The sequence below is a fragment of the Hemitrygon akajei genome, chromosome 7 (assembly GCF_048418815.1).
Source record: "Hemitrygon akajei chromosome 7, sHemAka1.3, whole genome shotgun sequence".
Taxonomy (NCBI): Eukaryota; Metazoa; Chordata; class Chondrichthyes; order Myliobatiformes; family Dasyatidae; genus Hemitrygon; species Hemitrygon akajei.
The window spans coordinates 13,409,412-13,435,110 of NC_133130.1; the positions used below are offsets into that span (position 1 = coordinate 13,409,412).

The 25,699-nt window shown below is 45.0% G+C and overlaps 1 protein-coding gene across 1 annotated transcript; it reads left to right on the top strand.

Moving 5' to 3' along the window:
* On the top strand, positions 1-25,422 carry ltv1 (LTV1 ribosome biogenesis factor). The gene is made up of 11 exons (XM_073050413.1): positions 1-117; positions 5,236-5,364; positions 8,290-8,484; positions 9,026-9,113; positions 10,297-10,432; positions 13,579-13,816; positions 13,922-14,049; positions 15,030-15,163; positions 17,340-17,392; positions 18,253-18,453; positions 25,007-25,422. The coding sequence occupies exons 1-11, from the start codon at positions 115-117 to the stop codon at positions 25,115-25,117; spliced, it is 1,416 nt and encodes a 471-aa protein (XP_072906514.1). The 5' UTR covers positions 1-114; the 3' UTR covers positions 25,118-25,422.
* Positions 25,423-25,699: the final 277 nt, after the last annotated feature.

Below are 25,699 nucleotides of genomic sequence, written 5' to 3' on the forward strand. Positions count from 1 at the left end.
CAGAGCCAATCAGAATTCAGTGTGCCTTCAGCGTGCGAGGCCGGTGCTGGTCGGTGTTAGCCTTCGCCGTGGTGTGGTCGGAGCGGGCCGGTCGGGCCTCGGAGCGGCGGCAGGATGGTGAGTGAGCGAGGAAGGAGACGGCGGTGAGACAGCAGCGCCGGGATGGGTGGAACTGGACTGACATGTCCCACGTTGTTGCCACTCAGAGCGTGGCAGCGCGCACAGCAAGATCCCAGGGGTAGTGGTTAGGGCCCCGGTCTAGAGTAATAATCACACCCTGTTCAGGGACAGTTATTAGCCTTCAAACATCAGGTTCCTGAACCAGCGTGGATAACTTCACTCACCTCAACAATGAACTGATTGTACAACCTAAGGACTCTACAACTCATGTTCTTAGTGTTATTTATTTGTTACTACTATTACTTGTTTCTTTTTGTATTTCACGGTCTTTGTCGGTAGTTTTCATTGTTTTTTTTTGTAGTGCCTCTTGAACCAGAGGGGATAACTTTACTCAACTTCATTGAACCGTTCCCACAACCCATGGACACACTCCTCATCTCATGTTCTTGATATTTATTGCTTCTCCTCTTTCTTTTTTGTATTTGTACAGTTTTTGGTTTTGTTGTGCATTGTTTGCCAGTCCTGTTTATGTTTCTTGTATTTACTGTGGTTGCTTGCAAAGAAATGGATCTCAGGGCTGTACATGGTGACATATGTGTGCTTTGATAATAAATTTACTTTGAGCTTTTCTTTGTTCTACTGTGACTGCCCGCAAGAAAATGAATGTCGGGGTATTATTCAGTGACATGTACGTACTTTGAGGTCAGGTGGTATTGATGGTTTTGGCTGAGACCCTTCATGCTGCCTGACCTGCTGAGTTCCTCCAGCACTTTCTGTGTGTGTTACTCTGGAGTTCATGATCTCCTTTAGCCTGTTATACAACAAGATGGATCAAGAAGGTGTGGGAGAGGGGCAGAGTAAATCAGTGGTTCACCTATTCCTGTCAGCAGTAATTTTGGAAGATATAACCTAGTTTGCCAAACCCCATACAGTAAAATCCCAGAGCGATAGAAGCTCCAAAGACCTCATCCTCAGGAGAGAAAGTATCGAGAAGATGGGCTACACCTGAAAGACTGGCCCAGGACAGACAACTCTGGCAAGCTACTTTCAGTAGCCCTGTGCCCCAGTTGGGGGGATGGTCTTGAGAAGAAGATGTGAGGCTGTGAACAACAGGCTGGTTGGCTGTGGTAGAATACTGATCAGTGATCCCTCCCATCCATCCAACAATCTCTTTGACCTCCTAGCATCAGGCAGGAGGTATCATAGCATGAGGACAAGGACTGTTAGGGTGGGAAACAGCTTCTTCTCCCAGGCCATGAGGCGACTGAACCTAGGTCTTATCATGTATGAAGTACTGGTGGCATTATACTGTTTACTTTTTAACTTGTCATAAATGCACCATATTATTTGTTAATTTACTAGTGGTAATATTACTTTGGTTAATACTAGTAGTTTTGTGTGTGAGGTATATGTACTGTGGTGAATCTTGGTCCAGAGGATCATTATTTTTGTTTGATGGTACACGTGTGTCCAGGTGAATAACAAGAAAGTGAAATTGAACTTGACAGACAGTGGTTAGTGCACTGAATTCAGTGACTGCTGCAGCTCCTGCTGGGAATGATATTTCCACTGTCTGTGGAGTCTAGAGCAGAAGGTCCAGTTTATTTTATTGTCCAGTACACCGGTGTGGATTGAAATTCCTTGCTCGCATGTGGCTCAGAGTAAACTGTATCCGTGATAATAATAAATAAAAACATAAATATGGGTAAATTCTAAATGCAAAAGTTTCTGCACATGCTGGAAATCCAGAGCAACACACACAAAATGCTGGAGGAACTCAGCAGATCAGATAGCATCCATGAAAGTAAATAAACAGTTGATGTTTCGGTCTGAGACCCTTCTTCAGCACTGGAGACAAAGGATGAAAGATACCAGAATAGAAAGGTGCAGAGAAGGAAAGGAGGACAAGCTAGATTTTCTATTCCATGAACCCCAGGTTCAGAACCCCTGAACTGGAAGGTGATTGGTGAAGCCAGGTGGGTGGGAAAGGTCGAGGGGTGACGAGAAAGGAATTTGATAGGAGAGGAGAAGAGAGTGGGCCATAGGTGGAAGTGCTGAAGGAGAGACACCTTTTTGGAGGTGATGGGCAGGTGTGGAGAAGAGGTCAGTGTAGGGAATAGAAGAGAGAAGTGGGAGGGGAAAGTTACCGGAAGGAGAAATTGAGGTTCATGCGGTCAGGTTGAAGACCACCTAGTAGGTATATGACATGCTGCTGCTCCACCCTGAGAGTAGTCTCGCCGTGGCAGAAGAGAGGGCCTGGCCCAACCTGTTGGAACAGCTGTGAGGATAGGAATTTCACTGGTTGGCCAGTTAAAGGTCGAGGGACCTTTAAAGATGAGACAATCATGGCTAACAAGGGAAGTCAAAGCCAACAGAAAAGCCAAAGAGAGAGCATATAATAGATCAAAAATTAGTGGGACGTTAGGGAATTGGCAAGTTTCTAAATACCAGCAGAAGGCAAGTAAAAAAAGTCATTAAGAAGGTAAAGGTGAAATACGAAATTAAGCTCGCCAATAATATTAAAGCCAGTACCAAATAGATAAAATGTAGATGAGAAGTGAGAGTGGATATCAGACTACTGGAATGCAATGCTGGAGAGATAGTAATGGGGGACAAGGAAATGGCAGGTGAACTGAATGAGTATATTGCATCATTCTTTGCTGTGGAAGACAGTAGCAGTAAGGTGGAAGTTCCAGGTGTCGGGCATGAAGTGTGTGAAGTTGCCATTGCTAGGGAGAAGGTTCTTGGGGAAACTGAAAGGTCTGAAGGTTGATGAGTCATCTGGACCAGATGATGTGCATCCCAGGGTTCTGAAAGAAATGGCTGAAGAGATTGTGGAGGCATTAGTAATGATCTTTCAAGAAGATTCTGGAATGGTTCCAAAAGATTGAAAAATTGCAGGTGTTACTCCACTCTTAAAGAAGGGAGAGAGGCAGAAAAAAAGAAATTACAGGCCAGTTAGTAGCTGGGAAGATGTTGGAGTCAATTGTAAGGATGGGGTTTGGGGGTACCTGGAGGCACCTGATAAAATAGGTTGTAGTCGGCATGCTTTCCTCAAGGGAAAATCTTACCTGACGAATCCATTGGAATTCTTTGAAGAAATAACAAGCAGGATCGACAAAGGAGAATCGTTGAAGTTGTGTACTTGGATTTTTAGAAGGCCTATGATAAGGTACCACAGGAATCTGCTGAACAAGCTGTGACCCCATGGTGTTACAGGAAAGATTTTGCATGGATAAAGCAGTGGCTGACTGGCAGGAGGCAAAGAGTGAGGATAAAAGGAGCCTTTTCTGGTTTGCTACCAGTGACTAGTGGTGTCCTATAGGGGTCTGTGTTGACATTGATTCTTTTTACGTTATATGTCAATGTTGGAATTGATGGCCTTGCTGCAAAGTTTGCAGATGATACAAAGACTGAGGAAATAGAGAAGCTACAGAAAGACTTAGACAGATTAAGAGCATGGGCAAAGAAGTGGCGGATGGAATACAGTATCGAAGTGTTTGGTCATGCACTTTGGGGGAAGAAATTAAAGGGTTGACTATTTTCTAAATGAAGAGAAAATACAAAAAACTGAGGTACAAAGGGATTTGGGAGTCCTTGTGCAGGATTTCCTGAAGGTCAATTTGCAGGTTGGGTCTGTGGTGAGGAAGGCCAATGAGATGTTAGTATTCATTTCACGAGGACTAAAATATAAAAGCAAGAATGTAAGGTTCAGAGTTTATAAAGCACTGGTGAGGCCTCACTTGGAATATTGTGAGCAGGTTTGGGCCCCTTATCTTAGAAAGGATGTGTTGAAACTGAGGGGTGTTCGAAGGAGGTTTGCAAAATGATTCCAGGGTTGAATGGCTTGACATATATTTTTTAAAATTTAAATGACTCTGGGCCTGTATTCACTGGAATTCAGAAAAATGAGGGGTGACCTCAGTGAAATCTATCCAGTGGTGGAAGACCTTGATAGGGTGGATGTGGAGAGGATGTTTCCTATGGTAATAGAGCCTAAGATCAGAGGATGCAGCCTCAGAATAGAACGGAAATGAGAAGGAATTTCTTTAGCTAGAAAGTGGTGAATTTTCTGGAATTCTTTGCCATAGGCAGCTGTGGAGGCCAATTCTTGATGTATATTTAAGATAAAGGTTTGTAGATTCTTGGTTGGTCAGGGCATGGAGGGATATGGGGAGAAGACAGGAGATCAGAACTGAAAGAGAGAATGAATCAGCCAAGATGAAATGGCAGAGCAGACTCGATGGGCCAAATGGTCTAATTCTGCTCCTATATCTTATGGTCTTATAGTGTGGTTAAAAATTTACTTCCTTATGTAGTATTTGGGGCCACATGTTTTAAAAGAGAACGTTGATGAGCATAAAGGTTCCTTAAGATTGTTATTGCTGGGGTTGAGCTCCCAATGATCTAGCCTCTGACAACAACTGGCTTTCAAGCCCGGTGGAATCATATCTACTAACAGGAGAAGGGGCAAAGACAGATTACTGGTGCCTTAAAACCAGTCACTTGGGGCAGATGGGGCTCACCAACCATGGTTAGCAGCTCATACAGAAGAAGAAATGCTCTGATCTCAAGCCTACTCTGTCTTGCGCTATACCCACTCATGGGGAAGTCTGGAGCATTTAAATCAACACTGACTGGCAACTCCTGCAATGCCGCTGGTCTCTGCTGTGGTGAGAGGGAGCCTGCTGCACAGGCAACAGCTTGCCCTTCCTATTGTACTGCCCCTAGCTTGCATACTGGCTTGCGTATCAACTTCAACAACTAGGATGCAACATCCATGGTCAACCTCGACCAAAGGGGGGGCCATAGATAAACATAAAGGTTGTAGAACTGAATAATGAAGGGAGTGGAGGGAATCTTCTCTGGAGTTCATGTACTGGCACATTGCAGATGGGCCAAATGGCCTGTTGTAAAAATCTGGTGTTTTGCTTTCAAGTATTTGCTGTCACTACTCACCTTTGTCAAGTCACATGGAACCCGGATGCCAGCAGGCTGTCACATCAGGTTTATCAGTTGGGAAATGTTAGGAAGCCAAGGCCGATAGATTGGCTGGTGTCAGAGGCTGTGGTTCCCACATCCGGTATTTAACCCATTTCCTTTTCTTTTTCCCAGCCACATCGCAAGAAGAAATCGTTTATCCAGAAGAAGTCAGCAGTGACATTTCACCTGGTGCACAGGAGCCAAAAGGACCCTTTGGTTGCAGACGAGAAAGCCCCCCAGCGAGTTTTGCTGCCAGTTGAGGTGCTGCATGTGGACAGGGGACATGGAAATGTACCGGCCCTTCGGCTCACGATGTTCTGCCGACCTTTTAACCTTCTCTAAGATCAACCTAGCCCTTCTGTCCCACATAGCTCTCCACTTTTCTATATGCTCATCTAAGAGTAATTTAATTGTCCCTAATGTTCCTGCTCTACCTCCATCTCTAGCAGGGTATTCCACATACCCATCACTCTCTATTTTAAAAAAAATATAACTCTTACATCTCCCCTAAACTTTGCTCCAATCATTTTAAAATTATGTCCCTTCGTATTAGTCTTTGTCATCCTGGGTAAAAGTCTCTGGCTGTCCTCTCGGAACTATACCTCCGTCATCTTGTACAGCCTTATCAAGTAAACTTTAATCCTCCTGAGCTCCAACTAGAAAAGCCCTAGCTCGCTCAACCTATCCTCATAGGACATTTTCTGTAATTGAGTCAGCATCCTGTTAAATCTCTTCTTCACCCTCTAAAGCATCTACGTCCTTCCTATAATGAGGTGACTAAAATTGAACACAATAGGGCAGGTGACAGAATTGTGTGCAGGGAACATTTTGCATGTGGTGATCATAATGCCATTAGTTTCAAGATAATCATGGAGAAGGATAGGTCTGGTCCTCAGGTTGAGATTCTGAATTGGAGAAAGGCCAATTTTGATGGTATCAGAAAGGATCTGGCAAGTGTGGGTTGGGACAGGCTGTTTTGTAGCAAAGGTGTACTTGGTAAATGGGAGACCTTCAAAAGTGAAATCTTGAGAGTGCATAGCTTGTCAGAATAAAAGTCAAGGTTAACGGGTTTAGCGAGAATTGGGGAACCTTGATTTAAGGAGGAGGTGCGTAGCAGGTACAGGCATTGAGGAAGAGATGAAGTACTTGGGGAGTATAAGAAATGCAAGAGAACACTTAAGAAGGAAATCAGGAGGGCTAAAAGAAGACAGGAATTTGCTCTAGCAGACAAGATGAAGGAAAATCCTATGGGCTTCTACAGATATATTAATAGCAAAAGGAATGCAAGGGACAAACTTGGTCCTCTGGGAGATGGGACTACTCATCGATGCATGGAGCTGAAAAAGATAGAGGAGACCTCAAATGGATTTTTTACATCTGTAGTTACTCGGGAGACGGGCACAGTCTATAGAACTGTGGCAAAACATCAGTGAAGTCATAGACCAGGGGTTTGCAACTTTTTTTATGCCATGATCCAAGGGGTCCACAGACACCAGTTTGGGAACCCCGTCATAGACCATATATGGATTACATGCTTGCTGCTGTCTTGACGCAATTTAAGGTGGATAAATCCTCAGAAATTGAGGGCCCCTGGCAGAAGTATTTAAAACATCATGCCTTTTTTCAAGGAAATTACCAGGAAAGTTGATGAAAGAAAGGCAGTGGATATTGTCTACATGGACTTTAGCAAGGCCTTTGACAAGGTCCCACATGGGAGGCTGGTCAAGAAAGTTCAGTCACTGGGCATTCAGAATGAGGTAGTAAATTAGATTAGACACTGGCTTAGTGGGAGAAGCCAGAGAGAGTGGTAGTAGATGGTTGCCTTTCTGACTAGAGGTCTGTGACTAGTGGAGTGCTGGGGCTATTGTTGTTTGTCATCTATATCAACAATCTGAATGAAAATGTGCAAAGACGAGAAAATCTGCAGATGCTGGATATCCAAGCAACCCACACAAAATGTTGGAGGAACTCGGCAGGCCAGTCAGCATCAAGTGAAAAGAGTAAACAGTTGGCATTTTGGGCTGAAACTCTTCTCTGGCCTTTTATCTCTTTCACCTATCAGTTTCCCAGCTCTTTACTTTATCTCTCCCCCTCTCCTGCTTTCACCTATCACTAACCACTTTGTACTTCATCCTCTCCCCACCTTCTTGCTTTGACTTCTCATCTCTTTTTTCCAGTCCTGAAGAAGGGTCTCGGCCCGAAATATCGACAGTTTACTCTATTCTGTAGATGCTACCTGGCTTAATGAGCTCTTCCAGCATTTTGTGTGTGTTGGATGAGCACACTGGATCAGCAAATTTCCAGATGACACTAAGATTAGGGGGTAGCGGACATTGAGGAAGGCCATAATGGCTTGCAGTGAGATGGACCAGTTGGAAAAATGGCAGATGGAATTTAAGGAAAACAAGTGTGAGGTGTTGCACTTCAGTAGGACTGTCTGGGGAAGGACCTTCACGATGAATGTAGGGCACAGGAATGTGGTAGAACAGAGGGATCTGAGAATACAGAGCCATAATTCCTTGAAAGTGGTGTCACAGGTAAATAGGGTCATAAAGAAAATTTCTGGCACATTGGTTTTCATAAATACCGGTAAGTATTGGGTGCAGGAGTTGGGATGTTTTTTAAAGCTATATAAGACGACGATGAACACAAATTTGTAATATTGTGTGGAGTTCTGTTCACCAATGTTAACAGGAAAGATTGAAAGAGTACAGAAAAAAATTACAAGGATGTTGCCGGGACTTGAGCTGAGTTATAGAGAGAGGTTGAACAGGTTCGGACATTATGGAGTGCAGGAGAATGAGGGGGGACTTGCTAGAAGTATACGAAACGATGAGGGTATAGATGGGGTAAATGCAAACAGGCCTTTTCCACTGAGGTTGTGTGAGACTTGCGTTAAGGGTGAAAGGTGAAATATTTCTGGGGAACAGGAGGACCTTTTTCATTCAGAGGGTGGTGCGAGTGTGGAGCGAGCTGCCAGCAGAAGTGGTGATGCAGATTCAATTGAAACATTTAAGAAGTGTGGATATGTACATGGATGGGAGGGGTGTGGCTGGCTGTGATCCAGGTGCAGGAACTAAATGGTTTGGCTTGAATTCGATGGGCTGAAGGGCCTGTGTTTGTGTTATAGTGTTCTATGATATTGCATATTTCTGTGGTAATAAACCAAATTCTGATTTACTGCAGAGGGCTGACTTGCAGAAGCAGAAAGAGGAACAGAGGAAGTACGGCATCTTCTTCGATGATGCCTACAATTACTTGCAGCACCTGAAGAAGGCATCGCCCGTCGCTGAGCTCGTGGCATCCAGCCCGCGGCCACGGGGTGGTACAGAGACAGTTCCTTCAGAGGATGGCGTCCAGCAGGAAATACACCAGATTTCCGTAAGGATCAGGGAGTCAAGCGGGGTAGGACAAACGTCCTCATCTAGTGGGGGAAGGGAGGAGGAGAACATTCCAAGCAGTGATACTCTGTTCATCACTCCATACCTCCTCGCTAATGAGAGTGATGAGAGGAAATTGGAGCACTTGAAGCAGGGGTTCCCAATCTCCTTTAATGCCATGAGCCAATACAATTAAGCAAGGGGTCCATGGACTCCAGACTGGGAACCCCTGACTTAGAGGAAACTCGCAGGGAGCATAGTCTAGGTTCTTTCGGGCACTGGCGGGAATTGAACCCCACTCTTTAGTGCTGTAATAGCATTATGCTAAATGCTAATCCATATGCTATCATGCCGCCCATGTGACAGGTTATTTAATAAATGTCCTGGATGAAAGGAAGTCATTTAACAGGGTAGAGAGAATGTGAACTTTTTGTGGGAGACAGATGAGAAGAAGTTATCAGTGCTGTCAGTCTGCAAGTAGTATTCCCTTGCGCTTCATCGCAAATGGGCCTTCAACCTGTGATCCATCCTTGTGTTTCCAGAAATGCTCCATTAATCTCCCATCCTCGGTGTTCGCCTCGGAGTTTGAGGAGAAGACGGGCCTGTTGAACAAAGCTGCCCCTGTTCGAGGTAACTCCAGAACCGCTGTTTTGTGCTGATTCTGAACGCTGCCTGAGCATCTGTCTGCATTCAGTGCTCGAGGCTAAAGTACGATTTGACACAGAGCTCGAAAGGGTTTGGTGAGCGCGGGAACATAGCACTGAATTCCAACTTCTCTTATGCCATGGACCAATACCGTTAAGCAAAGAGTCTGTGGACCCCAGGCTGGGAACCCCTGGTCCAGAGGGTCAGTTGTGATCCAGAGAGCATGTGTTTAAGGTTAGAGGGGGAAAGCTCAAAGGGGCTGGTGGGTGCGTGGAATACCCCGCCAGGGGTGATGGTGGAGGCAGATACATTAGGGACATTTAAGAGACTTAGGCCCATGGATGAAAGAAAACTGGAGGGTTATGAAGGAGGAAAGGGTAGGTTTGGAGTAGGTTAAAAGGTCAGCATAGCATCATGGGCTGAAGGTGATGGGAGAGTTTAAAAATGTGCAGGTTTTTTTTCTTTGAAGTGGTGAGTGCTTGAAGCAGGCTGTCGGGTGGTGCTAATAGCAGATACAACTCTGGCACTGATGAGATCAGTAGGCACTGAGCCTGTAGGGAAGAGAGGGAAATAGATCAAACCGAACAAGTATTGAGAGGTCCAGATAGAGGAAACATGGAGAGGGTGTTTCTTATAGTGGGGGAGACTAGGACCAGGGGCACAACCTCAGAATAGAGGGGTGTCTCTTAGAACAGAGATGAGGAGGAACTTCTTAGGCAGAGGTGGTAAATCTGTGGTATTCCTTACCACAGATGGCTATGGAAGCCAAGTTGTTGGGTACGTTTAAAGCAGATGTTGATAGGTTTTTGATTAGTCGAGCATCAGATGTTACAGGGAGAAGATAGGAGAGTGGGGTTGATAGAAATAATAATAAATCTGCTATGATGAAATAGTAAAACATGCTTGATGGGTTGAATGGCCTAATTCTGCTTCTGTCTTCGTGGATGTGGATTAGATGCAAGCACAAGGGATTAGTTTAATTTGGCATGACATCCATCAGAGAGACAGAGGGGCCACAGGGCCAGTTACTGTACTGTTTTATGTCGTGTAACCAAGGGGTTGCTTTTTGCTCTGGCAACGGAACGTGCCTGCAGTGGGACCAGCAGCTCATAGATTGGCCGCGAGAGGTCACCTCGATGCTCACAGTGTGCTTGATGTCTTCTATCAGGACCACTCCCGGAGCTGGACCCCGATATCGTAGCTGCCCTGGATGATGACTTCGACTTTGACAACCCAGACAACGCCCTGGAGGATGACTTTGTGATGAAGGCAGTAGGGAACAGGGGCGAGGCAGTCGCTCGCACGTACGTGGGTTGGTTGTCACTGGGAGTTGGGGTGCATCCTGTGAGTTGGAAAGGTGGGGGGGGGGGGGAGTATAAATTGGGTTTATTGTCAATGCTTAAGTAGAGATACAATGAAAAACAGCATACAGGAACATGGCATCAAGGAAGCAGCATTCACAAGAAAACAGTTCTTTAAAAAAAAAACACAATGACTGCAAAAGAAATCTCACTTTAGTGCAGTTATTAATTTATTGTTATTTTGAGATACAGCACAGTAACAGGCCCTTCCAATCCAACAAGCCCACGCCGCCCAGTTACACCCATATATCCAACAGGTGCGACTTTGGAATGAGGGAGGAAACCCACGCACTCACATTCTTTACAAACCTCCTTCAGACAGCAGTGGGAAAGTGGTCATAGTGTTGCTAAACACTACTGGTTAGGGTTTTGCTGGTCGGTGAATGGTTGAAGGGAAGTTACTGTTCCTGAACCTGGTTGTGAGATGATATGGCCCAGATGCTGTTCTCTAATGATGGATGTTACCTCCCTGAGGCAGAGCCTCCAGTAGATACAACCGATGGTGGGGTGGGATGAGTCCACTACTCTGCAAATTTGAATTACTGTGCCAGACCATGACGTTCAGTGACAAGCTAAACCTTAACTTCCCAAGTAAAGATGCTGGTGCGCCTTCCTAGTGATCACATCAATGTGCTGAGCTGAGGACAGGTTGCCTGATTACTAACGCCCTGGATTTTAAAGTGGCTGGCTCCCTCCAATGCTGGTTACCCCAATGCTTAGTCAATGCTTTGAAATGGCTAGCACGAGAGGGCACAGTTTTAAGGTGCTTGGAAGTAGGTACAGAGGAGATGTCAAGGGTAAGTTTTTTACGCAGAGTGGTGAGTGCATGAAATGAGCTGCCGGCAGTGGTGGTGAAGGCAGAAATGATAGGGACATTTAAGGGACTCCTGGATGGCTACATGGAGCTTAGAAAAAATGAGGGCTATGGGTAAGCCTGGGTAGTTCTAAGGTAGGGACATGTTCGGCACAGCTTCATGGGCCGAAGGGCCTGTATTGTGTTGTAGGTTTTCAGTTTCTAACCTCCTTCTCCCTCAAGTCAACAATAAGCACTTAGTTTTTGCTGAAGTTGAGCAAGAAGTTGTTGTTGCAGTACCACTCCAACAGGAATCCTGTCTCTGCATCTCAGGGAGCTGAGAAACTGGGTGTTCAGTCAGGAGTCCTGTCGTACTCTGCGTCTCATGGAACTGGGGAGCTACTGCATGAAGTTGGATGGGAAGGGTCATGACCTGTTCCAGAACTGTCCCACTTGACTGTGACACTTCACCTCCAAATATGTTACCTTGTCACTTGCACTGAGAAACAGGTGACCAAGTAGAGTAGTGTGGATTGGGCTGGTGTTGGAGGGGATGCCTGAAATTATTGTCTAAATGACAATAAACTGAAACTAAACTGAATTCTTCCCAGGCAAGCAGACGATATTGGTTTATTACTGCCATGTATCAAGATAGAGTGAAAAGCTGGTCTTGTACACTCTTTATACAGATCAATACACAGTGCATTGAGCTAGAGCAAGGTACTTCTATAGGCACACTGTTGGGTAGCACAGTAGAATAGCAGTTACTGTAACATTTTACAGTGCCAGCAGCCTGGGTTCAATTTCTACCGCTGTCAGTAAGGAGTTTGTATGTTCTCTCCATGACCATGTAGGTTTCCTCTGGGTGCTGTAGTTTCCTCCCACATTCCACGGATTGCTATGTTAATTGATCACGAGTGTTAATGGGCAGCATGGGTCTTTGGGCCTGAAGGACCTGATATCATGCTGTATCACTAAACAAATAAACAGCAGTGCAAAATAAAGTGTTACAGCTACCGAAAGAGTGTAGTGCAGGCAAGCAATGAAGTGCTGGGTCATAACGAGGTAGATTGTACAGACAAGAATCCATCTGAGCATACAAACGGTCCATTCCAGAGTCTGATGACACTGGGATAGAAGCTGTCCTTGAGACTGGTGGTACAAGTTTTCAGGATTTTGTATCTTCTGCCCCATGGGAGAGGAGAGAATATCCATAGTGGGTGGCGTCTTTGATTATGATGGCTGCTTTACCAAGGCAGTAAAAGTACAGACAGTCCATGGAGGGGAGGCTGATTTCTCTGATGTGCATTCTGGCCACAGTTTGGCACAGCTTTAGCATGGATGAACTGGTTCTTCACATCCACTCTATGTAGGCCTTTCAGTATTTGATAGGTTTCAATAAGATTACCTCTCGTCTTTCAAAGCTCCAGCGAGCACAGTCCCGGAGCGATCAAAAGCTCCTCATATGGTTAACCCTTTCCCAAGATCATTCGGGTAGATCTCTTGTGGACCCTCACTAACGACAGTACATATGTTCATAACTGTACATAACAGCATTGTGGGCTGAAGGGCCTGTATTTTGTAGGTTTTCTGTGTTTCTATAACAAGCAATCGGGCGGGAGTTGGGCCCTACAAATCAAATTCAGACGTTCCCTCCAGAGAGGGTTTGCTGAATAGGACAACAATGAATCAGGGAATCCCCTCCCTCCTTTTCCCCTCACCACCTACCATCTCTTTAATAACACTTAGCATTCCTGAGCTATGGGGGTGATAGGGAAAAAAATTCTGCAAGGGAAAGATAGAATAAAGACCAGTACAGCAGTGGAACAGGCCCTTCTGCCTACACAAGGTTCATATCCTTCCATTTTCCTCACGTTCACCTAGCGATCTAAGTGTCTCTTAAGTCTCTAATGTAAAGAGGGAAAAGATGAAATATGAAATTAAGCACAGGCTCAGAATAGGGGGACATCTTTGTAGAGCTGATGGGGAGGAATTTCTTTAGCCATGGGGTGGAGAATCTGAGGAATTCATTGCCATCGACAGCTGTGGAGGTCAAGTCATTGAGTATATTTAAAGCAGGGGTTGATAGTTTCTTGATTAGTCAGGGCATCAAGGGTTACCCAGGAGAATGGGTTTCAGAGGGATAATAATCAGCCTTGGTGGAATGGTGAAACCCTTGATGGGCTGAATGGTCTGATTCTGATCCAATGTCTTATGGACTTAGAACGGTTGCTTCGACATCTGTGAGGCAACATCTCACAGTGGAGACTCAATCAGTCTGTTCTTACCCTCCCAGGGGATCCGACGGTGAAGATGATGAGGAAGATTGGGAGGATACAGAAGGCGAGGATTACGACTCGAACAGCGCACTCTCTGATGAGGACAGGTCAGGTTCTGGCAGTGGCAGGAGCAGTCCCCGGGAGTTCCTCTTCGCAGAGGAAGAGACAAGAAGTCGTTTCACCAGCTACTCCATTACCTCCTCGGTGATGAGACGCAACGAGCAGCTCACCCTGTTGGATGACCGGTTTGAGAAGGTCGGTGCAGAACTGATATCCCTGTGTCCATGTTCCTCTCCTCCCCTCCCTGCCTTATGCCTCCTCAGTCCACGGCCTCTCTTCACCATGTTCTTTTCCCCCCAGCTGTATGAAGAGTACGATGACGATGAGATTGGGGCCCTGGACCATCTCGAGCTAGAGGGCTGCATCCAGGTGGATAGTGAGCGGCTTGGTGTAGTCATCTCCGATTACCACAGTCAGAAGTCTAAAGTGTAAGTGAAATCTTCCAGCCATTCAGAAAGACTGCCTTTTATAAGATTATCTGTCCTATGCGCATCGGAAAGGTAGTGAAATACAACATTTGCGTCAGTGATCAACACACTCCAAGGATTGTGCTGGCGGCAGCCTCAAATATCAATAGAGTTTGCCCATAACTTGGTAACCCTAACCCTATAACGTAGAGCGGGGACAGGGGGCAGGTTTGAGGATACAATGAGCGAAACAGAAGACACATTTTAAAAAGGGTACGTTAACTACTCATTTAAAAATGAACAATGAAACACTAAACTGGGTGTTTAGCTAAACAAGCATTCGTCTAAACTATCCAAAACCTGTACATTCAGTTACCCTTTAATTGAATGGACACTCTGCTAAATCTTCCTGACTTATAAAAGCAAAGAACTAAGCATGCTACGAATGGATAGTTAACTAAACAAGCATAGGGAAGCCGGTCTATATCTGCAGTGGTAGATTCCTCAATGGTCCTTCAGCGCTGGTCACGACTTCAGCCTGAAGCGGGCTCCGTGGATGGTAGGAAAGAAAGATGGCAAACCTCTCGCACAAGCTACTCTTATCGCCCCTCTCCCCTCCCCCACCCCACCCCCAAGGCACCCAGAGCTGGAAATGAGTGCCGTGGCACGCAAGCTGGCCAATGGGAAAGAGTGTTGCAAACTTTAAATGGACCAGTCACTGATCACTAACTGACACAATGGAAACAGCTTTCGACCGGCAAATAAGCCACACTCCCCACACAACAAAGCTGTATTCCTTGAAAGTGTGGGAGGAAGCCGGAAACTCTGGGTCATGAGCAGAGCATCCAGGCTCCTTGCAGACAGCGGAGGGAATTGAATCCCTATAGCTGCTGCTGTAAAGAGTTATACTGACCGCTGCACTACCATGCCACAGGTGACCCTTCGCGGTGCGTTTTGGACTTTGGAAGGGGCTCTGGTTTAACTCCTGATCTTTCCCACAGCTGTCAGATGCCGGACGATCTGGGGCCAAGAGCGGAGGTCCTGTTAGACGAGGAGGAGGAGGAAGCGGAGGGGGAGATGGAGACCATTGTCACTGAGGAGTCCACCGAGCAGTGGGACTGTGAATCCATTCTCAGTGAGTACTGTCTGCGAGAAACTTGTCCTAAAGAAATTTCCTCCCTCTACTGTGCTTGACAGTGCTCCTCTCATTTCAGATCACTGCAATTGAAATCGGTTTATTATTGTCACGTGTACTGTGACACAGTGGAAAGCTTGTCCTGCATACTGTTCACACAGATCAGATCGTTACACAGTATATTGAGGTAGAAAAAGGTGAAGCAATAACAACGCAGAATAAAAATAAATCTTCATTTAAGGGTTCTTTATTTGTCACATACAGTCAGCCCTCCTTATCCGCGGGGGAATTGGTTCCGGGACCCCCCACGGATACCAAAATTCACGGATGCTCAAGTCCCTTATTTAACATGTAACAGTGCGGTGGTCTTTAGGACCCAGTGGAACCCCGGACTTTATTTAATGTGTCTCTGTGCGCTGGATATTAGGACCTGGCAGCACAGCCCTGAATTTGCACTGTTTTTATTCACGAAAATAATCACAATCGTGATTGAAAATAAGGTGGAAGTAATAACGCAATCGGAAAGAGGTGAAATGCCATCGGGCATTGGAAAAGCATTAGGCTACAATCGGTCAACGATCGGAACAATTTTAATGGTGCATATGAAAGGCACTGCCCCGATGAAAGCTACAATTATTGCTAAACAACGCAGTGGTTAAATTGTTGAAATATGTATGTTTCTTAAGTGTTTTATATGCATAGAAAGGTAAAATATGTACTATATACTAAGAAAAATATTTGACTAACTGACGCTAAATAATACCGGATGTACCTGTTCCGACTTCAAATCCGACTTAAAGGTGGGCTCAGGAACGGAACTCATTCATAATCCGGGGACTGCCTGGACTTTTAAGTCATCTCTAGATTACTTATAATACCTAATACAATGTGAATGCTATGTAAATAGTTGATATTCTGTATTGTTTAGGGAATAATGACAAGAAAAAATAGTCTGTACGCGCTCAAGCAACGAGTGCTGGAGAGAGAACTTTTGTATTTTCCCGATCCACGGTTGGTTGAATCCGCAGATAAGGAGGGCCGACTGTATAATTTCCCCATGGGGATGAATAAAGTATCTATCTATCTATTAAAACCTACAGTGAAATATGCCATTTGACCAACACAATCCGAGGTGTTGCCCATGCTTCCAGAGATGTGGACATGCTACGTCCACAACTCCACTAACCCCAACTTGTATGTCTGAGATGTGGGAGGAAACTGGAGCACCCAGAGGAATCGCACGTGTTTCATGGGGAGGGCCTACAAATCCTTACAGTGGTGGGATTGAACCCAGGAGATGATCAGATTTAATAGCATGTACATATGGCATGAAATATATTTTGTGGCAGCAGTATATTGCAATGCATAATTTTAAAAAATCAAATTATAACAAGAAGTATATTACCAGTGGTGCTGTAAAGCGTTGCACTAACCACTATGCTGCTGTGCCCTCGCAGTGTACTATGATACAGTGAAAAGCATATCTTGCATACCGATCAAATCCTTGCACAGTGCAGTGAGGAAGAACAAGGTAAAACGAGAATGCAGAATAAAGTGTGGCACTGGCAGACAATAAGGTGCAAGGTTATGGGGTATCGATAGACCACTTGAGTGCACTGCTGGGTCAGCCCAAACACTGTTCTTATTTAAGTTTGTCTGCTTCAGGCTGTTCCCTGATGCTGGAGATGTCTCGGTGGAGCACGTTCCCACCTCTTGAGTGATCTCACAACCAATTCCGGTGTACGGAGCAGTGCTGGGGGTGGGGGGAGGGTAAATGCTGCACTGCATGAGGGGTGACACTGAGGGAGAGAGGGCACTGTGAGGGGCAGCACTGAATGACGGTCCGTGCTGTTGTCAGGTTGGATGGAACACTGAGCCTGACCCTGTACCACAGCTGGTCGGAATAACTAGCCCTAACCCCAGGGAGGGTTTCCCAGTCATTTTTATGCATGGACCAATACCACTAAGCAAGCGGTCTGTGGACTACGTGTTGGGAACCCCCTGCACATATGCATGGGAAGGATTTGGATATTGTGTAGGCAGGAAGAGGTTAGTTAGCCATGTGATTACCAGTTTATTTGGTTCAGCAAAACACTGTGGGCTGATGGCCCTGTTCCTATGCTGTACTGGTCTGTATTCCCTGTAATACAATGGAACTCAATCTTTTTTTCTGCAGGCACCTACTCAAATCTCTACAACCACCCGAAGCTGATAACGGATCCACCAAAGGTATGATGTTTCATTTCAGTAAGGTAAATAGTCGAGATGTACTGCAGAGAAATTGGCTCACCATCTCCACACTGACCTGTCATCACAGCCACAGAGCCAGGTCAGTGCTGTAACTGGCCCAGGAGCCAAGTTCAATGCTGGGGCAGGTAAAGCCTCCCGGAGTAGTAATATGAACACTGGTTCATCTTCTGCACTCTGCCTCTTATTAACCTGGCCTGCCACTTCTATCTGGCCTGAAGTTTCAATCCAGCCCCAAGTCCACTTCAGCAATGGTTGATGTAGCCATACCTGCATTCTCGAGAGTCCAGTTCACCAAATATTCAAGGATACCACAAAGTCGCCGGGTTGTACAAATGGTTCAAAAGCACACTTCCCAGCAGGAAGTTACAGGCTGCAGATTGCAGCAGTTTTAGTCCCAAAAACATATATAATAGAACTATAGTAGTTTTGTTAGTTACCTGCAAAGTGTCACTGTGTCTCGCCAGCAGCAGAAGACCACAAACTTGCACTCAGTAGTCACATTGTTAGGTACAGGAGATAGCTAATGAAGTGGTCAGTCACCCCTTAGTCTCTTTCACTGCAGGGAAATTAAGCCCAGTGCTGTGCAATCTTTTGCCAAAAATACCAGAGTCCTACATTCATGAGAGCATAAGGCATAGGACCTGAATTTGGATGTGGACCTCAAGATCCCCCATTCCTCCACACTGCTAAGAGTCTTGTCATTAACCCCGTGTCCTGCCACTTCTCAGCCCAGCCTTAAATTTGTACTTATTTTTCAAAGCACTCAGACATTTCATTAAGATGCTTGCAATCGGCATGTTGAATAGAGTAAGGTCTTCACACCCAATACCTTTTTTCAGCCCAAAACGATCAAGGTTTCCTGTAAAACAGGAATCCCATTAGGTGTCTTGCCGAGGCCAAGTCTCACGACAAAACAGCTGGAGCGAATGGAAATGATCAACGACAGTGACCTGCCAAGGGCTTCCACACAGACCCGTCTGCGCGGTGAGAGCAAGGAAGAGAAGAAGTTGCGGAAACAGGCGATTAAAGTGGAGCGAAAGGTGAGTGCTCCTGGCTGGGTCTGCTCTGTGAGATTGCAGGACTAATGATAGTCAGTAAGGACCTGTTGGTGAGGGGTGGGTGTTCAGCCGCTTTCTATTACCGTAAGGTGCAGAGAGGTCCATGCTGATGTTCAGACACCTCTCTGAGGGAGTGCCGCACCGTCACAGATAGTGTCTTTCTTATAAGACCTCAAACCAAGGCACACAGTCTTCTCTCAAACATGGGTAAGGGATTTCCAAAAGTTTGCCCCTTATTTAACCACTACTGTAGGTTATCTGGTATTAGAACATAGAACACTACAAGACAGTCAAGCCATTTGGCCCATCGAGTCTCTTCCACCATCTGATCATGGCTGATTTATTATCCCTCCTCACTCATTCTCCTGCCTCTTCTCTGCAACCTTTGATGTGCTTACTAATCAAGAAACTATCAATGTGCTTTAAATATACCCAATGACGGTCTCCATAGCCATCTGTGGTAATGATTTCCATGCATTTACCTTCTCTGGCTAAAGAAATTCCTCCTCATTTCTGTCCAAAGGACATTCCCTTATTCTGAGGCTGTGCCCCCTGGTCTTAGACTCCCCCACTATAAGAAATATCATGTCTGTGTGACTCTTTCTGGACCTTTCAATATTTGTTTAGTTTGATCTGTTTCCCTCTTTTCCCTGTATGTCCGGTGCTTACTGATCTCATCAATGCCACTGTTGTATCTGCTATTACCACAACCCATCCGCCTGTTCCAAGCATCCGCCACTCTGAAGAAAAGATTACCTGTACATCTCTAAACCTCCCGTCACATTCAGCCCATGATGTTGTGCTGCCCTTTTAACCTATTCCAAGATTAATCTAACCCTTCCCTTCATAACCCTCAACTTTCTTTCATCCATGAGCCTATCTGAAAGTCTCTTAAATGTCCCTAATGTATTTGCCTCCACCACCACCCCTAGTGGGGTATTCCATGCACCCAACTCTGCGTATAGTAAAATGAACACTTAACTCTGATATTCCCCCACTTTCCCCCCACCACCCACATACTTTCTCCAGTCACTTAAAATTGTGCTCCCTTGTATTAGCCATTTCCAGCTTGAGAAAAAGGCAGTGTATGTCCACCCTGGTGTCCAGGCTGATGTTCAAACACAACACTGAGAGTGACCCACCATTGGAGGTGTTTTTTTGAAGAAGACGTCAGACCGAGGCACTGTATTGTATCAAATGGATAATGTTTGTCCTGTGTTTAACTGCTGATGTGCAGTACTGTGCAAAGCCTTGGGTATATATCTAGCTAAGGTGCCTAAGACTTGCACAGTACTATATTTGTCAATGTAGAACAGAGAGTGAGTTTGTAAATCTGGCGGGAGCAAAAGATGTTGGAATAGTGGGGTGGAGTACCTCATGAGGAGTGTGGGACAGATGGCAGGGAGTGGCACGGATACAGACACACCCAGCCCTAAGACAACAGGCAAAGTCATTTAATTCATCATTACAGGATGTCTCTCTGGTGATTCTTGCTCCCTCCCCTCTCCTTTCCCCTTTTCCCAACCATGATTCCCCTCTCCCTGCCTCCTTCCCACTCAGTCCTCAGTAGACCCATATCAGAATCAGGTTTATCGTCACTCACATATGTGATGAAATTTTTTGTTTTCTTTTGTGGCAGCAGTGCAGTGTAATACATAAAATTAGCACAGTACTGTGTGTACATGCCTATATGTATGTGTCTAAGACTTTTGTACAATAGTGAATATCATCTAGTCTCATATACAGTCATAACACATAGAAATAGGCCCTTCAGCCCAACCCATCCATGCTGGGCAAGATGGCAAATGTAAACCAGTCCCAGTTCCCTGCATTTGGCCCATAAACCTGTCCTATCAATGCATCTGTCCAAACCTCTTTCAAATGCTTAAAAATGAGGAGAATCTTTTTCATGGAGAGGTTGGTGAGTGTGGAATGAGCAGTCAGAGGAAGTGCAGGTTCAATTTCAACATTTAAAATAAATTTTGGATAGCTACACAGATGGGAAGGGTATGGAAAATGATGGTCCAGGTGCAATTCGATGGGACTAGGCAGAATACTAGATGGGCCAAATGGCCTTTGTCATTGCTGTAGTGTTCCATGACTCAAAATGTTGTTGCACTAGCTTCAACCACGTAAGGAAGCTTGTTCCATATACAGACCACAGTATATGGAACTTGAGTTCCTATTAAATCTCTTCCTTTTCACCCTTCTATCCTCTAGTTCTTGATTACCCAAACTTAAGTGGAAAATACTGGAAATCTTTACATATTTGTGGAACAGTGTGAAATGATTCTTGAAATATAACAGGCATTACTCTTCAACATCTTTTTTCCAAAGTTCCCAAAGAAATTGTAAAGTTGCTATATAAATGCAGGACTTTTCTTTTGGTTTGTGTTGGGGACAGTGTAATGCTCCACAAAGAAGGTGCTACGTGGCAGCAAAGTGCAGCAGTTTAAAATAATAATTCTGAATAGTGGTGTAGAGAATTATTTAAGAGATTATAGTGCAGAACAGGCCCTTCAGGTCCAATGAGCTGTGCTGCCCAGCAACCCACCAATTTACCCCTAGCCTAATCACAAAACGATTTACAATGACCAATTAGCTGAATAACCAGTATGCCTGGACTATGGGAGGAAACTGGAGCACCCAGAGGAAACCCATGCATTCACATGGAGAACGTACTGTACAAACCCCCTACGGACAGCAGCAGGAAAGTGGTCACAGTATTGCTAAACACTTCTGGTTAGGGTTTTGCTGGTCGGTTTAAGGACTGAATGGTTGAAGGGAAATCACTGTCGTTGATCCTAGTCATGTAGGACTTCAGGCTTCAGTACCTCTTGCCCAATGTGAGAAGATGGCATGGCCCAGATAGGTTTCAATAGTTGCATTTAATGTTAGAGAAATGTATACAATATACATCCTGAAATTCTTTTTCTCTGCAAACATCCATGAAAACAGAGTGCTCCAAAGAATGAATGACAGTTAGATGTTAGAACCCCAAAGCCCCCCCCAGCTCCCCCCACCTACGCATAAGCAGCAGCAAAGCAACGACACCCCTCCCAGCAAAAAAGCATCGGCACCCCCCCACCGAGCACTTGAGCGTGGAGCAAAGCATCAATAAAGACACAGATTTGCAGTACCCCAAAGACTACCGTAGATTCCGGACTACAGAGCGCACCTGATTAATAGCCGCTGGCTCTAATTTTAGAAATAAAATCATTTTTTTAATTATACAGGCCGCATCGGATTTTAGGCCGCACCGAATTTCTGGCGGAACGGATTTTCGGCGCACTGGATTTCCGGCGGACCGGATTTTCGGCGCACTGGATTTCCGGCGGACCGGATTTTCGGCGCACCGGATTTTCGGCCGCTTGTAATATGAGATATTTACACAGAAAGATATTACACGTGTTGGGCTTCAAATTCTGCCCTGTGTTCGTTTTGGAAGAGAGACAACCAACACCGGATTACAGTGCAGCGTGGCTTTATTGCAGAACGCGTTTTGCCTTCCCCTTACATTCTGCTCTTATTTATACTCCTTTTTCCCCCAAACCAAACCCTCGCTACACATATTTGGTAAGGCTAAACTTTGTTATACCTACCGGTATTTGGTAACATCGGACACTTGTGTCCTTATTGGCCCGATACCATTCACACACGAGTTTTACTGTTTTTTTGTTTACTGAATCGCTAGCAGTTTCGGTGCAGCGGAATCCTCAGTTTCGCTCCCTCCCTCCCTTGTACTGCTGTCTAATATCACGTGAGCCATTCCTGACCTGAAGCGGCAGTCCCAAATTAAATCTCCACCGTCTCACCATCGATTCATGTATGCCAAGATTACGCGCAGCAGCTCGATTTCCTTGTTCAACCGCCAGATTGATTGCCTTTAATTTAAAAGCTGCATCATATGCTTTTCTTCGAGTGTTTTCCATGTTGATGAGGGTGAGTACAAATGGCTGATTTACAATAATTTGTGAAGTGCGCTTGATTTATCGTACAATTTCATTGGACCTCTGTGAACTACTCATCAATTTTATTGGTCTACTGTTACGAGGCAAAATGTTTTGGCGGCATGGGAAAAAACTTTCTATTAGCCGCACCTTATTATAAGCCGCTGTGTTCAATGCTGTTCAAAGCATGGGAAAAAAGTAGCGGCTTATAATCCGACATCTACGGTACTTGTTCACCCGGTAATTCGACATACCACAAACACTCTCTCTCCCTAATAAGGGAAAAAGAGGTGTCCCTGTTTCACACCGAGAGGGGAGACATAACAAGCAACTCGCTGATTTATGATGTTAAAAGTCTGTTCCATCACTTCTTCTGAGCTTTGTGCTCAAAGAACTCAGGTCTCTGGGCACACAGCCAGCTCACTGCTTTTGACCTTCCGTCTTCAGCGACACACCAGTTTTCTGCGGTGGTACCGACCTCCAATCCGCCGGCCTCCAGGGCCATGAGAATCCAGCACCCTGAAGGCACGCTAGTCTTCTAGGCTGCATCCTTGGCATTTCGAAAAACGGCCAGTCGTGAGACCCCGAAAGCGGGTCCCATTCCCACAAAGAACCAAAGTCAACGTGTAACTATTAAAGATAGAAATAGGCTGTTTCCAAAGGTGCAAGAAAAGGAGTTGCCGTTAGACACCATCATCCTCCAAAGCTCCTTAAGATAGTGGGGTCAAGAGTCAGGAAACCTGCGCTGTCGTGAAGAGTACGTACAAACTCCGTATAGTCGGCATCAGAATTGAACTCCATACTCCCCTACACGCCGAGCTGTAATATCATCCCACTAACCCCAAGATATTGATTATTTGCCCTTGGCTGTAGTTAGATGGTGGAGTAATCCCACAGGTCTAACATGTTGTGTGTATCCTTCCTTCAGTTTTGGCTGTTTGTGTTGAAGTTTCACTAATCTCATGAGTTCCCAGATTCAAGATTAGTTAATGGTCACTTCCAATCAATGCTATTGGTTAACTTCACATTAGTCCTGATCACCAATCCTGATGATGGGTCTCGGTCTGAAATGTGTCTGTTTATTCCCATCTATAGATGCTGCCTGACCTGCTGAGTTCCTCCAGCACATTGTGTATTGCTGTAAATTTCCAATATCTTCAGTACCTGTTAAATTGTTTGTAGCAGCTTCACTGGTGACCTCTACTGAGATTAGAATCAAGTATCTTATCACTGAGATTATAGTATGTTGTGAAATTCTGGCACCTTTCCCCTTCCATTTCAGTCCTGAAGAAGGGTCTTGGCCTCTGCTCATTAGTGCAAATATCTAATCAGCTACTCGTGTGGCAGAAACTCAATGCATAAAAGCTTACAGACCATGTCAAGACGTTCAGTTGTTGTTCAGACCAAACATCAGAATGGGGAAGAAATGTGATCCAAGTAACTTTGTGTAATGATTGTTGGTGCGAGATGGGGCGATCTGAGTATCTCAGAAACTGCTGATCTCCTGGAATTTTCATACACAACAGTCTCTAGAGTTTACAGAGAATGGTGTGAGAAATGAAAAACATCCAGGGAGCTGTAGTTCTGTGTGAGAAAATGCCTTGTTAATGAGGGGGGTCAGAGTAGAATGGCCAGACTGGTTCAAGCTGACAGGAAGGTGACAGTAACTCAAGTAACCACGTGTTACAACTGTGGTGTGCAGAAGAGCATCTCTAAATGCATAACACGTTGAACCTTGAAGTGGATGGGCTACAGCAGCAGAAGATCATGAATGTACACTCAGTGGCCATTTTATTAGATACAGGAGCTACCTAAAAATGTGGCTATTGAGTGCATAGAGATACTCAAACCACCCTGTCTGGCACCAACAATCATTCCACACAAGCAATCATTGAAAAGTTCAACCTCAAGAAAAATAGCAATTCTGCAGCCCAAATCAAGTGTTCCCACTACCTTTTTTATACAAAGTCTTCTAGATAACTTCAAAAGTCATCTTCTCCCCGGTTTGTATTGTCATTGATTTAAAAGTTGTGGTTGCCAACTCTTCTGCTTCTAAAAGCTCAGTTTGACATTAACAGTTTGGTCCACTCCCATAAGGGAGGAGGTTATATAGCATCCACACTGGACTGAAAAACAGTTACTTTTCCCAAGCAGTAAGGCTGATCAACACCTCCACCAACTAACTCCATCATATGTTATTATTTCCTGTCAATCACCTTATGTACAGCCTAGAATCACTGTATGAACATACAATCAATCTATGTAAATAGCTATCTTTTATATTTATATTTATCGTGTTTTATTTTAACTCTCATTATTCTCTCATTGTCCTTTCTTTAGTGTTTTTTGAGCTGCATTGGGTCCAGAGTAACAATTAACTCGATTCTCTTACACCTGTGTATTGGAAATTACATTAAACAATCTTGAATCTCTAGCAAAACTCTGAATGCCTGTCAGATATCCCAGTGGGTTCCTCCACTCTAGTGAGGAAACACCCAGAGTCTGTGGCTCAGATCCATGCTGAGAAGCATTTTGCCTCATCTGATTATCTCTCCTCTCTCTCTCTCTCTCTGATCCCCGAGCAGGAGCGAAGAATTGAGAAAAAGTCGAACAAAACAGCATTCAAGGTGGAGAAAACACGACAGGAGCAGGTGCTGCTGAACCTGAGACACAACTTGCAAGGGATTAAACTCTAAGGGACGGTGATGGGGATACCACGTTTACCCCCTCCTGGGGGGATTGGACCTCAGACTCACAATTTGGCAAGTTGTCACTTCCTACACTGGATTTGAACAGACGGACATGGCACTCTGGAAGCAGCAGCGACCCCGGGGGTCTCCACAGAAAGAACTCTCTGGACATCAAAGGGTGAAGTTTTGAGAGGGGAGTGATGTGGGGAAGAGCAGCTTCTGTTGCAGAACCTATTGACGATCAATGCCAGATATTTTGAAGAACAGAAATTGGATCATTCCCATATGTGCTCATAAAATGTTTTATGAAATGGGTCTGCTGGCATTATTGCTGTGGCGTGGTGAGGCAAGGGTGTGGTATGGGCTGTCACTGTTCTGTCTGCAGTGGAACACTTTAGCAGAGAGTCCTCCCCTTCACCCAGGTCTCAGTGAGTGGTGAAGGTCAGTGCACATGAACCAGCCTTGTGCTCTCTGCTGCATCAAAGGAAGAACCAGATCAGGTTCATTATCCACTGACATAAGTGATGAAATTTGCAGTACAGTGCCATACATTGAAGGATTTTACTATAAAAGTTATAAAAATATAAA